Here is a 19,235-nt window from a genome sequence, read left to right as displayed (position 1 = left end):
TTACCTTTCAGCTTTTACAATTAAAAATGATGCAGTTTAATGCCTCACTATAGTCTATAGTCACATTTTATTTGACATATTTATAATTAAAGGTATTTAAAAGAAATAATTTCTGCTTGTAAAATCACGTCTATGCTCTATTAGCCACAAAGAATTCGGGTACAATTACTAAGATAACTGCTGTTTGGAGCACAGCAAAGCAATTTCCCACAGTGGGACTTACAGTTCAATTTACCAGTTGGGCAAATATTTTGTGCTCTGTAGTGGTCTAGAGAGTTAAAAGCTATAGGTAACATTTGAGCAGTGTTATACCTGGAGAAAAGTTTCCTCAATCCAAATCGATGGTTTAGATTTCAAAGTATCCTAAAAACAACTCCCAAATTAATATTACATAATTTGAAAACAATATATAAAATATAGTTGTCATAGAAACCCTGACTGACCTCTTGTCCTCCTCAAAACAGAGCTCAAAATTTAGAACTCAACACTACTTTATTTTCACATTTTATTGGATCCTAAATCATTATGATACTTAATCACATTTTCCTAGTAATCAGCTAATAGAATGCTAAGTTCTTGATTAGATTATAGAATGGGAATACTAATTACTTACTTTGAAATGGTTTAGAATAACTGTGTCAAGCTACAGAAACAGAAAAAAGATTTGGGTGGTTGTTTTTTTGTTTTGTTTTGTTTTTTTTGCATCCTTCAGTTATTATGTGACACATCAGATAGATAAAATGAAAAGAAGTGTTTTAGTTTAATGAAAGAGCTTAAAAAATGTTTGCAAAATTTGCATTCATAATTTATCTCCTTTTGAAAGTATGTTTATTTTAGTACAATATTATATCTTCTACCCATCTTCCTCCAAAATAAAATTTTAAGAGATAAGAGTCCTAGGACAAATAAAACACTGCCCTGCCTCAGAGAACAATACTAAAGTTACAAAAGTATGTGAATAAAAGCATATAATATTTTAAAATAAAACATCAAGTAGTGATTTGGGTATTTTTGGAAATAGTTTTAAAATGGTATTTATTTGGGTCACCATTTGATGGCTTTCCAATGCTGCTGGAGAAGAAAAATAAAAATACTTATTTTGAAAGTTGTTTGCTAGCACTAAACACAAGCAAGCAATATTTCCCAACCGGTTAAAGATAAACTAAGCACTTAACAATTCCCATTTTTCCTCCCCAATACATGAATTATCTAAAGTCCTTTTATGAAAGACCGTAAGAGGGAAGATATGTCACTATTACCAATGTAGAGACATTTCTTAAAATAAAAATTATAAATCTAACATTTTGGTAACTAACATTAAACATCCTAAGGCAATATAAAAACACAATTCCATAATAATTATTCATACACCAAGCCACTGTAAACCTAAATCATTTCTGAAGACCTGAATGTGTCAAGAACTTTGACAATTATGACTGGAGCCAGGAAACTGTAGCAGTGCAGAATTTCTTATGAATTTCTCCAGTTACTTTTTATAAATGCTGTCTTGGATGACAGCTTAATGTGTACCACATGCAATATTTATTCTTCTTCAGTGTCAGACTGTCTAGCCATCCAAAGGAATACAAAGAATGTCACTTATTAGGATAAAAGCACAAGGAAGGTAATCAAGGACATATGTAACATCAGCCAATCATGCCCTATTTCAACATCCTATTTCATTCATAACAGTTCAACAATTATTTGCTTACTGATAACTCGCTTTCAGGCTGTTTGTGTTCACCATAATGGTGGTTTGCATTCATTTTTGCTCTTTAAAATTGGACACTTGCTGTGCCATATGTGTTTGTCAAAACTTTCTATCTTCTGTCAGAAATGGCTTAGCATATCAAATAATTTCTATTTGTCAGGAACTACCAATACAACAATCACTAACCCTGATGTCAACAGGGCACTAAAATAACTATAAAACAGCAAATTTAAAACTGTTAAGTATTTCATAGGAAAAAAATTCTATAAGTGATACACAGTAAGAAAATTGTTATTAGCTAAGCCACACTCACACACCTTCTCCTGCATATGGCTAAGAATGCTTAATAACTACAGCTTTTTCTCGTTTCAGTATTTCAAGATTCTGAAGCTGATAGAATTTCCCAGTCTAATCTAGTGGTCTTTAAACTATGTAGTCAAAATTTCTAAGTAATACCAAGTCACATTACAATATCCATTTGGCCACACAAACAAATTTCACTTAATAATAGATTTAAAATAATGTCTCACCATACATCATAATCATGAAATATGTAATTATAGAAACATAATTACTTAATCAGATTTAATCAGAAAACCTTAACCAGATATGATTTCAACAATGTATTCTAAGTAACACTTAAAAGCTTTTAAAAGTATTAATTTTAAGAGACCTAGACAACTAAGATGTTTTCCTCTGAACATAGAAAAGGAGACTAATTGCTGATAGTCTCTCTTGGTCTCTTTTTTCCTCTTCTGCCTCTATCTCAGATTTGACCTGAAGTAAATTCTATGATGTGAGACATATTCCATACAAACTATTCTATACAATATCAAAATAAGACTCAAAAATATTTTTAAATAATAAAAACATTATTACAAAAAATTTCTTTTCAGTCTACATCTATGAACTGTTTTGTACCCACTGATTTTCTCATCATAGTAACTGTTACAATGCAGCTGCTTATAGGACTAGTGAAAATCCATTTGGAGAGAATTGGAAAGGTATAGGAATCAGTCTTGATTAAGGAAAAGAGAAACACAGCAAGATTTTCTAAGTGCTGCTATTCCATTCAAAAGTCTTATGCTTCATGAAATGGTAAAATCTCTCCAAATATGAAGTTTGATACTTACTGTTCTAAACAAAGTTCTAACTGGATCCCAAACTTAAAATTTTAGTTTATTTTTTTGAGAGGGAGGAGAAAGGAAACAAAAGCACAGTGAAATAAAGGGAAAATATAAGTGACCTTATTCTTATAAATTTCAGAAGACAGAACAACCTATATAATAAAGAGCTAATATGCAAATGGTCATCACGCCCTCATGCCGTCACGCCATAATGGCTCAGACACTCAACAATGGGGAGAGAGGAATGGGGACCAGGCAGGCACAAATGAGCTCGCGAGAGAGGAATGGAGACCAGCCAGGCTGCGGCCCGGGAAAGGGACAAGCCGCCTGCCCCACGGTCCCGGGCGCCAGCGGCTACATCTGCACCTGTGGCCTGGGAGAGGGCCAAGCCGCATGCCCTGCGGTCCCGGGTGCCTGTGGCTGGGAGAGGGCCAAGCCGCATGCCCTGCGGTCCCGGGTGCCTGTGGCTGCGGCCCAGGCGAAGCTGCTCGCCCACAGTCCCCTGGGGCTGCAGCTGGCCTGGGCAAAGCCGGCCCAAGTCCTGGGTGCCTGCGGCAGGTCAGAGGGAGGGAAGCCTGGGTCCCGGGTGCCTGTGATCGGCTGGAGGAGGGAATCCTGAGTCCTGGGTGCGGGGGGAGGCAGAGGTGGTTAGGGGCTATCAGGCAAGCAGGGGAGCAGTTAGGGGCGATCAGGCAGGCAGAGGTGGTTAGGGGTGATCAAGCAGGCAGGCAGAGGGGTTAGGGGCAATCAGGCAGGCAGGCAAGAGGTTAGGAACCAGGGGTCCCGGATTGCAAGAGGCATTCGGACATCCCCCGAGGGGTCCCAAAATCGAGAGGGTGCGGGCCGGGCTGAGGGACATCCCCTGCCCCCCACATGAATTTCATGCACCGGGCCTCTAGTAATATTATAAAAAGCAAATATATATATTTAGGAGAAACAGGAGAAAATGGAAAACTGTTATTCTTTATTTCTTGAAGTTAGGTTAAAATAAAAAATTTAAAGACTTTCAACTTGACCTCATGAAAAAAAGTATAAAACATTTTATTGCATGTTGTAGCATGCTTCTCATGCAACAAAATGTGCAAGAAGAGTTGGCTATGTTGGTTATATCCTAGTGAAAATAACACAGAAACCCATACCTGCTGGAGAGCAAATACAATTTGCAGTGTTTATATAAGCAAGACTTAGGTTGTTGGTTAAGAGAATTTATTATGAATTACAACTGCCAGACACTAACCATAGATCTGTCATATATGTGCTTTTTTCATCATATTATAAAAATTAAATTCTAAGATATATTGATCTATTTCTACCACAGAATACTTTCATTAGGTATATGTAAAATATTTAATTCTCATTATTTATAAGAAAATCATTCTATTTGACAGGTGAGGGAACAATGACTACAAGGAAATCAGCAAACTATCTTGAATCCTGTTTATATAAAACATTGCATTTATGTTTGCTCTCTAGCTAGTATAGGTTCCTGTATAATTTTAACTAATAAAACTCTGTGCATTTTTTGTTGCATGAAAAGCATGCTATATATGCAATAAAATGTTTTCTATTTTCTCTCATAAGCTTGGGTTAAAAGAAGTCTCTAAAATGTTTAACGAGGTTTCTTCTTATTTCTGAGTAAATGGGTAGATATTTGCCTTCCAACATTGTGATGAGGGTTAAATCAAATAAAGAACACAAGTGTCCTGACCTGTTTAGCTCAGTGGACAGAGCATCGGCCTGCGGACTGAAGGGTCCCAGGTTCGATTCCGGTCAAGGGCATGTACCTGGGTTGCAGGCACATCCCCAGTAGGAGATGTGCAGGAGGCGGCTGATCGATGTTTCTCTCTCATCGATGTTTCTAACTCTCTATCTCTCTCCCTTCCTCTCTGTAAAAAATCAATAAAATATATTAAAAAAAAAACAAAAAACAAAAAAAAAACAAAAAAAACCACAAAACAACCAAGCCTAACCAGTTTGGCTCAGTTGATAGAGCCTGCGGACTGAAAGGTCCCAGGTTTGATTCTGGTCAAGGGCATGTGCCTTGGTTGCGGGCACATCCCCAGTATGCGGTGTGCAGGAGGCAGCTGATCGATGTTTCTCTCTCATCGATGTTTCTAACTCTCTATCCCTCTCCCTTCCTCTCTGTAAAATCAATAAAATATATATTAAAAAAATAAAAAATAAAAGCTGATAGTCATATTTTCTCTCACTTAAAAAAACAACAAAAAAAACAACCAAGTGGTAGAAGAAAGTACTTATTTTAAAAAAGAATTGATAATATGTAATTTTCTATGGGAAAATATAAAAACTATTTTAATAGTCGTCCCTACAAAGGGCTATTACATTTTAACATGTTTGGAAAATAGTTTTCAGTGACAAGTCCATGAAAATAAAGGTACAGATTAGATACAAATTTTATTTACCTCAAGTTGGCATTTGCTAATCATGTTATAGTGAATTTTTAATCTCAAATTTTATAGTGCATGAACTATTTAACAACGAAACCTTACTTAAATGAAATTCATAGTCATAGGAAATATGGCTAGTATATGACCTATTTTTCAGGCCTTGTATACTTTTCCAGCATTCCCAGTGGCCCAATGCTGACGTACTATGGCATAGTAGTAGAAGCATGAGCTGTGGCTTTAAAATGCTTCGGTTTGAATCTTGGCACCACTGACTGGCTATGAATCTTGGTCAGGTTTCTCAATCTCTCTATACTTGCTTTGCATTCCTTAAAATAATAATGGCACCTACTTGGTTGTTATAAGAACTTGGCATACTCTGGATTTCTCCAACTGCCCTCTCTGTAAAATGGTCATGATAATACCTGTTTCAAAAATATTTGTAATAAGGTTCATCTATTCTATTAACATCTCACTAATTTCTAAGGTCAAGGGTGCCTGCCACATAGCAGGCACTCAATAATCATGATGGTTTTATATATATATATCTTTTGACTTGGTACAGGAAAAGCTAAGTCAATGCCATTTAAATAAGAGGATGGGGGCGAACAGACAAAATAAATATGGCACAATTTAAAACGTAACAATCTATATATATATATATAAAAGCGTAAGCGACCAGAAGATCAGATGACCAGCCGGTAGCTATGACATGCACTGACCACCAGGGGGCAAACGCTCAACACAGGAGCTGCCCCCTGGTGGTCAGTGTGCTCCCACAGTGGGAGGGCCGCTGACAGACAAGTGCCAGACAGTGGGCTCACAGCCTCTCCCGCAGACACTCCCCCTGCGCTCCTGGCCTGAGTGGGGGCTGCTGCGGCAGGCATGGCGAGGCCAGGATGAGCGGGAGCTGCACGGAGCCCAGCCCAGGCTCAGACTCAGGCTCCTCCCTGGCCGCCTGCCACTTCGCGCACTACTTCCTGCTGTGCAGTTTCTACACCAGCGGTTCTCAACCTGTGGGTCGCGACCCCTTTGGGGGTCGAACAACCCTTTCACAGGGGTCGCCTAAGACCATCGGAAAACACATATATAAATACATATTGTTTTTGTGATTAATCACTATGCTTTAATTATGTTCAATTTGTAACAATGAAAATACATCCTGCATATCAGATATTTACATTACGATTCATAACAGTAGCAAAATTACAGTTATGAAGTAGCAATGAAAATAATTTTATGGTTGGGGGTCACAACATGAGGAACTGTATTAAAGAGTCGCAGCATTAGGAAGGTTGAGAACCACTGATCTACACGGTCAGCAGGCTGGAGCCTGACGAGCTAGTGGGTAAGGCCAGGCTGCGGCAGCGCAGAGGTCCACTGATCCCCACAGGCCAGGCTGAGGGACCCCACTGGTGCACGAATCTGTGCACTGGGCCTCTAGTTTTAAATATAAATTATGTATGAAAAGTACTTAGTGACCTTCATAAATCAAACATCCAGATATGCTCTTCGGAAAAAATTTTCTAGAAAATAATTTTTAAATAGCTAAAAAAGTATTACTAACAGACATGTTATTCAATCTTTTCCTTTTAAATTTAAAAATGGGCTAAACCCAAGGTATTTTCTACTGAGTATACTGTTCTTTTTAAAGAATTTCTAAAGAAAATGTTGATAATCATCCAGAATTATTAATGACTACCCCTTAATCTTCTCTCCCCCCATTCCCCAACTAAATCACTGGTTTATTATAAAGTATATGATTCAGGAAAATCCAGATGGAAGAGATGCACAGGGCAAAGTATGGTGAAAGGGCATGGAGCTCCCATGTCTTCTGCAGGCACTCCATGCTCCCTGGATCTCCACAAATTCACAAACTCAGAAGGCCCCCCTCTTGATTTTCATGACAAATATTTAAAGCACTGAAAAGGTACCTTTGTGTCTTTATTAGGAAACACAACTCTTATTTATCTCTCTGCTAGCTTACCTCATTCCTAAGCTCAAATGCAGACCTCTTAAACCAATGATGAAAATGCTTCATTTTAGTAAAAATTCAACTTAAGGCCAAAATAATATAGTGCCAAATGGACCATCTCGGGATTTGTCTGAAGATCCAATGAAGTAATGTAAATTGAAACACTGTAAAGTTTTCACAAATGTAGGTTATTATTATTCTTAGTATCAGTTCAATCTACTTCTTTGAGGCCATACATCAAAGGATTTTAAAAATATATATATAGCCGAAACCGGTTTGGCTCAGTGGATAGAGCGTCGGCCTGTAGACTGAAGGGTCCCAGGTTCGATTCCGGTCAAGGGCATGTACCTGGGTTGCGGGCACATCCCCAGTGGGAGATGTGCAGGAGGCAGCTGATCGATGTTTCTCTCTCATCGATGTTTCTAACTCTCTATCTTTCTCCCTTCCTCTCTGTAAAAAATCAATAAAATATATATTTTAAAATTAAAAAAAAAATATATATATATATATATATATATTGATTGATTTCAGAGAAGAAGGGAGAGGAAGAGAAAAACATCAACAATGAGAGAGAATCATTGATTGGCTGCCTCTTGCACACCCCGTACCTGGGATTAAGCCCACAACCCAGGCATGTGCACTGACCAGGAATCGAACCCTGACCTCCTGGTTCATAGGTTGACACTCAACTACTGAGCAACACAGACCGGGCCATCAGGGATTTTGAAAAGAAAAATGCTTTGGGTGATATTGTGGATCAGCAAGTTGCTAGACAAGTATGAAAAAAAAAAAAAGATGAAATTCAAAATAAATCTATATAATTACAAATAAGACTTTAAAGGTTGCTTAAAGCACAGCAATCAAAATATAAGATTAACTATAGCAAACTAGAAAATAAATGACAGTCATTCTTAAAATCCCAAAATAAATTTTTGAACAAATTTAGGATATGTTTTAATATATATTTAACCACAATGTATGTGAATAAGAATTACAAGTTCTTTTCAAGTGGGTGTCTTCACATTTTCTTCTCTTTGATGCTCCATCGGACTTGACTTAGCGTTTGCTGTTCCCTCTCCCTGAACTGAGCTTCCCTCAAATTCTCTCATAGTGCACTCCCTAACTTCACAAAGGCCTTCTTTGAACACCCTAACTAAAATAGCACCCCCTTACCCTGCTTTATTTTCATTCATCATCCTAATTACTTACTGACACTATATTAAGTATTTGGTTGTTGGTCGTTTATAATGCCATAAGACTGTATGTCTTATTGGGGCGGGGGGGGGGGGCCCCGCAGGGGGCTTTTTCTGTTCACTACCTAGAACGATATATGACACACAGAGGGATCAATGATTATTTGCTTAGAAAAGGAAAAGAAAGCATAGTACATACCTCCTCAGTGAGCTCATGTCTTCATAAGGAACATAAATTTGAAAGTTAAGTTCTCTTCTTGATAAAACATTAAAAAGAATGAACAAAAAACCAATGTGCAGCCCCAAACTTATAGACAGGGTGCACTTAAAGTTCCTAAGTCAGTTATTTTGGAACATATTTTTAAGCAGAATTTAAAAATTGGTGACAAAAATGGTCACCAAAATATGTCACACCCCAAACGCACTGTTTCTACCACCTTGTGAATTAAAGAGCCTTTCAAGGGTGTTGCATAAGCTAATGTTTCTGACAGGGCAATGCTTTCTAGCTCAGTTAGAATAAGGAAATACAACAGTTTGAGTAATGTAACTACTATATGCCAATGCCACAAATAGGTTTATTTCCACTTTGTTCTCAATCCAGCCAGAGCAACAGCTGGGTCCACTATGAGGAAATAGGAAATCATACTGAGATCCAGAAAAGACTTCTTTTCAAGGGGCAGAGATATGAGAGAGGAAATAAGAGCAGAGGGAAAAACCAGGTCTTATCTCCAACCCAGCCCGGAGAAGTTGCTCATAAATTGGGAATTTGCAACCTTGGGAATATACTGTATAGTTCCACAGTTAGAAAAACAAATCCTATCATGACAAACTTATATATGAGGTTTGAGGAGGTACTAAAATATATGCATGGACATCTTTTTATGAAATTGCTATAATCCAATTCATTAAAATCACAAAATTCTAGCACTGGAATGAAACCTTAGAAGTGATCTCCTTTAATTCTTTACTGACCTTCACTGCCTCACCTCTAACATACATATGTAAACTCAAAAAATACAGAAACAGATGCAGGAGATCACAATTTAACTGTTTTAAAAGGCTTTTTAATGAATACAGACCTATTTCATAAAATTATGCTATTGTAACAATTAAAGAATGATGTACTCTAATGAAAGTCAAGGAGTGAGGATAAAATCCTCTAAGTTGCAAATGGTAAAGTCATAGGGCCAAATCTGAGAGCGAGATGGGGCAAAGTCACGTGGAACATGGTGGTATCAAGGAAGTCTTATTGTTACTGCTACTGCACAATAGAGATGGCTCTCAGCTGCTTGTTTTGTTTTGGAGGACAACTGTTTCAAAGCACGGAATTACAGCTGTAAACCTACAACTGACCCTAGAACATGGGTTTGAACTGTACAGGTCCACTTATATGTGGATTATTTTCAGTAAGTATACAGTCAGCCCTTCATAGCCCTTGGTTTCCCATTCGCAGATTCAACAAACTATGGATTGAAAACAGTATTTTTGATTTGAGGTTGGGAAATCCATGGGTATGGAGGTCCAACTGTATGCATTATTCTACACCATTCTATTTAAGGGATTTGAGCATCTGCAGGCATCCTGGAAGCAATCCCCCATGGATACTGAGGGGCGACTATAGTTAAATTTGGGGGGGAGTCAAAAGCTCTATGAAAATTTTCACTGCATGATAGGGAGGGATGGCGAATCCGTGGACCAGGCCTCTAGTATGCATATAAGATCCTTGGTTGTCTCTTCCCGCCCTCCCCCCACTCCCTTCCCTCTGAGATTCATCAGTCTGTTCCATGTTTCCATGCCTGTGTGTTGAGCATCTTCCCCCTGGTGGTCAGTGCACATCATAGCTACTGGTCAAACGGTTGAATGGTTGCTTACCCTTTTATATATATAGATTTCAAGTAGGTGGAACACACTCAGAATTAATAATGTATTCCCACAGCCTTCATAACATTAGGTATGTCAACATGAAGCTAACACAAACCCACCCTCCCCCAATTTTGTGAACCATAGTGATAAAAAATAGAAATTATAACCCCAAAGAAACATTGCATGGGTATTGCAGAACTTTTACTATGCCAGACTAGTGGATGTTAAAATGAAACATTTAAAAAATCTTATACATGTGGATCTTGCTTTATGTAATATCCTGAACACTTTATATGAAAGTGAACCTAATTTCAAATCTACTTAAGAAGCCCCCTGAACTAAAATAAATAATTTATTTAAAAATAATTAACAAAAAAAGAATAATTAATCATTCCCATTTTATTTGTTTCAAGTAAATCAAATGTATAACAATGTGATTTTATAAAAAAGCAGCATGTATTAAATTTCTAGCTTCAATGAGTAATCTTGTCAGAAATTCATGACTTCTTAAAATCATTTTACAGAAATAGTTTTTTACTTATAGATATATGTGTAAATATCTATAGATAAATGTACATACAAAATTAGGTAAAAAATGGACATACTTTCCCCTTCACACATAGTTGCTGAGATATAGTACCTGTAATTCTTATAAACGGTTCAAGAAATGAAGAAAATATTGGATTTATTCTACAATTCCCCCCCTAATCCAGCACATAATGTAAAGTATCACCAAACTATTTTTAGTTATTATGTACAAATTATGTGGAAAACTAACAAAAACAGAAAAGTGGACATGGGGAGACTGAAAATCTTTTTTCTTTTAAAATTTCATTTGGTGAGCCTGACACACTGCCCCTGATTATACAACAGTTTAACTTTGCTAATATTTGTCTACCTATTCTGAATCAATTTCAACACTCAGATTGACTCTTATATAATATTAGTTAAAGGGTAATATTCAGTGACCACAAGCCCACCAGGACATATGTAAACATGTATTATACACACATACAAAACCTAAATATCTCAGTTATATTTTCCAGTTGAGTAAGATCATGTAGTTAAAAAATAATAAAATAAATGATCCTTTATCAATAATTTTTAAGAAAGATGGGGGCAAGAGAATACAACGTTGAAACATAATTGGAAGCCACATAGGTGTACAAAATATATAGTTCCCCTTATCCATGGTTTCGCTTTCCACAGTTTCAATTAGCATCAATAAATCTCCAAGCAAAAATATTAAATGGAAAAATGCCAGAAAAAAAATTCAAGTTTTAAAGTGTGTACTTCTCTGAGTAGTGTGATAAAATCTCACACTATCCTGCTTGCCTGCCCCGGACATGTATCATCCCTTTGTCCAGTATCTCCATGCTGTATAGACTACCTGCCCATTGTCACTTAGTAACCATCTCAGTTATCAGTTCGACTGTCTCAGTATTGCAAAGCTTGTGTTCAAGTAACCCTTACTTTACTTAATAATAGCTCCAAATCACAAGACTAGTGATGCTGTCAATTCAGATATGTCAAAAGGAGCTGTAAAGTGCTTCCTTTAAGTGAGAAGGTGAGTACGGTGCAATAAAATATTTTCAGAGAAAGACTACATTCACATAACTTTTATTACAGTATGTGATTTATAAATTAAACTTTATCAGAGAGTATGTATATATAGGGTAAAAACAGTATATATAGGGTTCGATACTATCTGCAGTTTCAGGTATCCATTGGGGGTCTTGGAATGGATATCCAGCTGCTAAGCCTTAGAGGAGGACTACTATATCTAAAATTAGTTTGTTTTACAGATTTCATAATTGGATGGAATATACCACTAACAGAACAGCAAAGATTGAAATTTAAACCCTAATTAAGCAAAGGTTTCAGAGTTCTAATGTCCTGTACCTGCTTGACACCATGACTCAGTAGCAATCTCAAATGAAAATTAATACTGCATATAGTATCATCTTAATTATATAAGTAACAACTGATTTTTTTTAAATGAAATCCTCAAGTGATCAAAAATCATTGGCTCCCACCAACGAAAAAAACAATTACTTCTGTATAGTTTTATTCATTCAAAGAACAGTAATTTGTAATAATAAAAAAAACTCTTTCTGTGGATTCCCTTACATCTTGATTACTGTCATCTGATCATAACACAACTGTAACTCTGCTATCATGTCATCTTCTCTTCAGGGGATAGGTCTTAATCATAAATCAACAGAATGACTAATTCAACAATGTTAAAACCAGAGAGTAGATGCTTGGAGCCATTCCAGTTTTTACATCTTTCAAAGGGTCAGTACACCTACTCACTAACACAATAGATTTTATCTTTCAAAATGTGTCCCTCTTTTCTAGGATTGAAAAATAACATTCCATTTAAATTTAAAGTGAACTTTAGTAATTAAATTGTTCATCACTTCTGAACACACTAAAATACAGTTTTAGTCTTTCTCTGGTGGCAAAAATCATAAACCTCATCTCCTCTTTCCTGACCATTTGAAATAGTTTTCTAGACCTAAAAGACCCAGGAAAATATTTATTGCTGCTTCCTGCGTCAGTCTTAATTTGCTTCAGTAGCATTACATAATAATCTTAAAAAGCAAAACCTTTTCTTTTGCTAAGGGAGCAGCTAATGCAAGTGAAGCTTAGATATAAACATTATAAAAAAAAACACAAGATGCTAGCAAAAATTAAAAGGATTTAGTAGTGAAAATGTATTTTAACTATGTACATCTGCTTGCAGTGTTATAAATGATGAAAACCTAGTGTTCATATCCTTCATAATAAAAATTTATTCTGCACTTTAATACAAAGGCTATGTTGCATAAACAGAGGATTTAAAGCTGTAGCAGAGTGGGTGAATGAAAGGCAAATGGCAATCTTTCTGGCTCCAGTAGATGCCATTCCCTATCACACAATGTTTCCCACTCATAAATACATGACAAATACTTCCTCAATCATTTTTTACGAGCAGGGATGCACAGGGGGTAGTCAATGGCTAGCTTGAGGGAAAATAGGAACAGCAGGCGGCAGAAACTGTACAGAAAATGGCTATGTGGTAAATTCTCTTCTGGAACATCACTCAGTTACCCAGTCTTTGATCTTTCAGCTACAATTACACTAACTTCCACAAGAGCTGACCCCCCCCCCAACCCCCCAAACTTACACACAACCCAAATCAGATCATTAACTATACATAAAATCTAAAATTTGGTTTTATAAATAGTATCATCCATACCTCTACATTTTTATAAATTAAAATTTGCTATTTAGACAGGAGTTAGTTTACTTTCAATTGGCTATAACCATATCATCATCACAACTGGTCTCACAAAAAACATGGGGTGTCTGGCGACAGCTAAATCACAGACTGGCGTCTCCCAAGCAGTCTGTCTACCATTAGGGTCTGGGAAACAGTATTTACTATACAATTAGAGCCAGGGAGCTCTACCTGTAATCATCCAAATACAGGTGTGAGAAGCCCCTTGGGCAAGGAAACTGACTCATCCCTTTTCATGGACACTTTGATGTCAGTATTGTTTCACGGAACCTCAGGAAACCTTATCATTTATACCATAATGAGAAGATTTATTAACTAAGGTCAAGTAATAAATTTAAAATTCTTTCCCAAAGGTAACAATTTTTAACACACTAATCATCAAATTTATAAGAATTTGAAACAAGAAGGAACTGATTATTTTAAATTTATGTATTGGAGGACACTGACCAGTGAGAACGAAATTTTCATGTTAAGTTTATGCTTTCTAGAATATTACCAATAAAGAGGTCAAATTCAACTTTCTATCAGGAACACAAAATGTCTTATAGTAATATTAACAGGGCATTTTTAGTTGCAGCAATTTCACAGAATTTATTCTAATGATTTATTGGAGTTAACCATCTGACATTAATTATTGTTTTGGCTTCCAGTCTATGAATGTTTATTTTTCAGTTTAAAGCTTCTCACTCTTTGATATCATATGGAAATGAGAATTTTTAATGGAAAATTGAAACCATGTGCATCTAAGTACTTAATGAAGTACAGGAAAAAACCAACAATATATTTTAGGGGAATTTAGATATTTTGCTGTGGACAGTTTTGATTTGTTTGTATAACTTAATAGTATAAAATACTGAGAGTCCAGAGAGGCGAGTCAAAGCAAATATTATGTCAAATGCGTATATGTCCACATGTTATATGAAAATATAGATTTTTTGAAGTTATTAGTGAATGAAAGGAAACCTTGTACATTTTGGTTGCATGTCAAAAATTATAATCAATACATGGATGCATAGTTTTTAACTTTGCCACACTTTTAAAGTATTTGAAACAGATATTTGGCCTTCCCCCTGCCCCACAGTTGTTTTTATTCTAAATTAAAAATAACTTTTTTAAAGCATTCAATCTGGATTTTAAAATTTATGTCAAACTGTAATCCTAAGTAGATATTTTAAAGTCACATATCAACACAGCTAGAAATTCCTAGCTTAAAAAATTTTATTGCTCCAACTACATTTGTTCTCATTTTGCAAAGAAAACAAATGTCTATTAAATTTAAATTTGAAAAGTAAATATGTATGATTCAATATTACCTAATTTAGTTGTTGTTTTTTTAAGTTCTCTCAGTGTAAATCAACTAAAATATTTATCTCATAATTTAAACCCAGGCAAAGCTTTCTCATCCATTTTAAGTTTTTTAATAAGAGGAAAAAAATTAAAATCCAACATAGCAGTATGTACATATGTATGTGTTTGTACACAGATATGTCTGGATACCTGGGGAGGAAAAACTTACCATTTGTTTTTCTTTCTAATGTAATCTTTTTCAGAAAGATTAACCAAGTAGACCATTGGTTTTGAAGTCAGAAATAAGTATTTATTCAGTACTTCAATCTAAAGTGAAGAACAGAAAAATAACCCCTTTTAAAACTTGAGTAACTATTTAACTGTTTAAACAAGTAGCCTTTTGCATTTTTATAAATCTTGTTTCTAAAAGATTAATTATTATAAAATATCAGGAACAGGGGAAAAGAATTAACAAGCCTGGGAATAAGCAATCATTGACAAAACTAAAGTTTAACTAGATATAATAATTAGTATAAAATAATGACAACTCTAATTTGTTCTCTAAGAAATCAAAGCAAAGGCAATAATAAATGGCATAATATTTATAACTTACCTCTTTGTCATTCCAATCATGATAGAAGCGAACAGGTTTCTTTTGGTCTATAACCCAGGATTTGACTTTGCACATTATGTCCTATACACAATTGAGAAAAATAGTAAATACAAGATGAATACTAAGCATTTAGATTAAAATCCAACTAAATACTAAAATTAAAGGGGGAACTAAGACACACGGATAATTATTTTCAGTATCTCATTATAAAACCAAATAACAATGAAACGTTGTGGCATTAAAATATTAATATATAAAATGTGAAATACTAGCAAAATTAGTAAAGGTCTTAAAATGTTTAAGACAATTCAACTATTAAAGACAGTAATATTTCAACATTACCAAGTGATGCCACTTTCAAGATAAACATACTACTAGGAAATTGTGTGTGTGGGAGGGGAACACTAGAGAGAGACTGAATTATAATTTCTTTCTTAAAAAGAAAACCAAACAGATGAACTGGAATCTATTATTGATAGCCCTTTTTAATATGAATTAATTTTTTGCCAACACCTTCTCCCTGCCCACTTCTCCTGTCCCCACTCCAACAATCCCCCTCCAACCTGCCAAAGCCTCCATTACACAATGGCAAGAGCCCTGCACTGGTGACCTCCAACCAGCTGCATTCACTTTCAGAACATCTCTCTCTGCTGGAAATCTAAAGGCCTTTTAGTTAGCAAGCTAGTGTGCATTCAGAAGGAGTAACTGCAGGAAGAGCCCAATGTGCTTTGTTTCTCTGGCCTTTCTTCACAGAAAGATTAATCATCTGTGAAATGGAAACGGCAAACAGCAAGTGACACAAACTGAACCCTTCAAGCCTTTCCTCATCAGTTTTGTGGTTCTGAATCTAAAAGCTGCGTGTGGCAAGGTTCCCCTTACAGGCAGGTGTTAATAAAAGGCTCTAGGGTCTGAAAGGTCAAACTTAGCTCTTGCAGAAGAAGTGCATTTGAGAGTCATCTGTTTTTTGTTGTTGTTAAAGATAATTTATGGATGTTTAAAACATGCAATTTTAAAAATTGTTTGTAATACACAATAATTAGTAATAGTTTTTTTAATTTTCATCAATGCATTTTCCTTTACTATAAATCAGTTATTCTTCTATAAATATCCACTTATATAAATTACCTCAATATTAGTATATCTTCCTTCCAAATCTTGCTGTTAACAACAGAAAAAATAAGGAAAAGTCCTATATCCTTAGATCCTGATTTGAAACACTCCAGGAAAAGGACTTCCTACAGATTTTAACAAGGAAGGGGCAAGCTAAAAACTTTTAATGAAATCTAACATGCTCTGCTTAAGAATAATCACTTTTACTCTTCTATAACTGAATTTCACTCATAAATGTTTAAAAGTGGCTAATGTAACACCATTTCCTACAAGGAGAAGATCAAAGTGCTATATTACAAATGCATTATGATTAAAAAAGCCCTGTGCAGCCTTGCTATTAACTGTTCTTTAAACCCTAAAAGGCTTCCCATAGATCTCACTTGGCACTGCATATACAACCTTTGACAAGTAATGTAGACCATTTTTATTCATTGCCTAAAATTGTAGGCAATTATGTGCGTCACACTGGCCACCTGCAAATTCTGAATGCCTGCTCCAGTTGTCAGTGTAAAAAACTAATGTCGGAGGGGATTAATCTAGGGGGAGAGAGTCCTCTTTAATGGCTCCAGCAGGTGAAATGGCCCAGCTGGTTACTATGATGAGTGGCCAGAACAGCTTATGTAGAGATACGCAACAAGATTATACAAAAGAAGAAACAGTGGTGCCATCTTATATTTGGTTTCATTAGTTTTTTTTCAATTAAAGAAAGAAAAGAGAATAAAATAGACAAAAAAAAGCCAAACCAAAAATAAAGAAGGAAATTAAATTTTAATCATATAAAAAGTGTAAAATACTTTTGTAACTATAAACATTTTTACAAAATGAATGGGATTCAATAAATGCTGTATGCTAGTGAAGGAATTCCAGTATATCTCTCTCATTTTAAATTAACCAGACCATCACTTCAGACATAGAAATGCTTTTTGGCACCCCTCCCCCCCCACCTCTTACACCTAAATACTGTATTATAAATTAGAAGCACTCAAATTTTAAAGAGAATTAACTCATAATTAAAGTTCCCAAATAGTGTATTAATTAAAGCCACATTGAAATCTTTTTAGAAAATTTGCTACCATCTTTGAACAGTTGAAAATAAAAATACCTTAAAATTTAAGATATTTTATTTTGTACTCAGTTCTCTCTTAATTATTCCCACAAAATATTTAATAGCCAGGAAAAGACAGATTAGTAAAAGATGTCAGTTTTACTAAAGACAAAATATAGATTGATCAGATAAGATTATGTTACATAAGTGATCATTATATGGTACAGTTGCAATGCGTTGTTTTTCTTAAGTAAAAATTAATTTTAATTTTAGCAAGAAATTAAAAGATATTATGTTCCTTATCTAAAAAACTTCTAATTAGATGAAAAAACACACACAACATTTGGACTTATTTGTATATAATACTTAATGGATTGACTGAATTTTTTTTCTTATGCTTGTATATATAAAATTATGGTTAGAACAAGAAAGGGTTCCAGTTCAGGGAATTTCGTTAACTGAAAAAATAATCTAGTAAATACCTAACTTACTTTTAACAAATTAGAATACGATAAGTACATAAAACACTTTAATGCTTGACAACTCAGAAGTTATTTTAGGATTTTGTATTTCTTTAGTAATATTGTGATGTAGAAATACAGATATAGGATGACTGTTTTGATAACTGTAGCAAATTCCTCATTTTCAAAATAAATTCTGTACATGATGGAGATTATGCAAAAATTCCTGGTCATTTGAACTTTTTGGTTACATGGCAGTGATGTGAGTATACTATTTCTAGAGTTAACAACTTAATGATAAGTGTGGAAATAAATCCTAGGTCTACCACTCACCAAATCTGTGACCTATTACTTCATTGATAAAATTCATATGAGGATACTATCTACCCTCCTGGGGGTTGCTGTGATGATCAAAAGAGATAATGCATATAAGGTGTTTAGTGCAGTTTTTGGCACAGAATAAGTTCTCAGTTAATGTGAATTGTGGCCATTGTTATTATGATTGTTGAAAGATTAAATGCTAGAGATCTACAAAATGGCATTATATTTCTTTGGGTACTCCTTTAAAGCAAATAAGTATACATCTTCCACAAATGAACAATTGTTCAGTAGTCCTTTTTTCCAAATAACTGAAGCTAACCAACAATACTGGCTTTCTCAGTGAAAACTCAACTCAGGTTTCTAGTCTTAACATTCTACAAGAATTATCTAGCTTTTGTTGAACTATCTTTTAACTGCAAAGAAACTTAATACAAACACACCTCTGATACCTCGCTCTTCTACTTTGACTCTTCTTACCGAGAACCTCGTATTTCACTTTATAAATGCTCTATGTTTTATGCATTTTATATTGTTGTTAAAGCATCAGGGAGGATGTGTGACATGCCTAAATTCCCATAGCTAGTAAGTGGCATAGCTGAGACTCAAATTCAGGTCTAAGTGACACGAAATTTAAGTTCGGTCCTATCACTTGGCCTTTTTGTCTTCCTTACTGCCTTCCTAATTGCTCCTTGTTTAGCCTAGCAATTCCCAAAGTTGTTATTCAAAGTCTTCATTCTCATTCCAAGGTCATCAGAGAAATTCAATATTCGTACTTTTTGGGTACAATCTGTCAATCCATGTATCACAAAAATAGTATTTTTCTCTGCATAAAATAATA

At 35.2% G+C, this 19,235-nt stretch overlaps 1 protein-coding gene across 7 annotated transcripts in view; it reads right to left on the bottom strand.

Annotated features, from left to right (window-relative positions):
- OLA1 (Obg like ATPase 1) overlaps positions 1-19,235 on the bottom strand; it is a 157,629-nt gene that overhangs the window by 32,270 nt on the left and 106,124 nt on the right. For all 7 annotated transcript variants that reach the window (XM_006083107.3, XM_006083108.3, XM_023744770.1 and 4 more), the window contains 2 exons: positions 15,461-15,541; positions 15,077-15,174 (listed from right to left, as the gene is read on the bottom strand). In XM_006083107.3, coding sequence (XP_006083169.3) covers positions 15,077-15,174; positions 15,461-15,541 — 179 coding nt within the window. The remainder of the gene's footprint in view (positions 1-15,076; positions 15,175-15,460; positions 15,542-19,235) is intronic.

The sequence above is a fragment of the Myotis lucifugus genome, unplaced genomic scaffold (genome assembly GCF_000147115.1).
Source record: "Myotis lucifugus unplaced genomic scaffold, Myoluc2.0 scaffold_5, whole genome shotgun sequence".
Classification (NCBI taxonomy): Eukaryota; Metazoa; Chordata; class Mammalia; order Chiroptera; family Vespertilionidae; genus Myotis; species Myotis lucifugus.
This window is presented reverse-complemented; position numbering and strand designations above follow the sequence as displayed.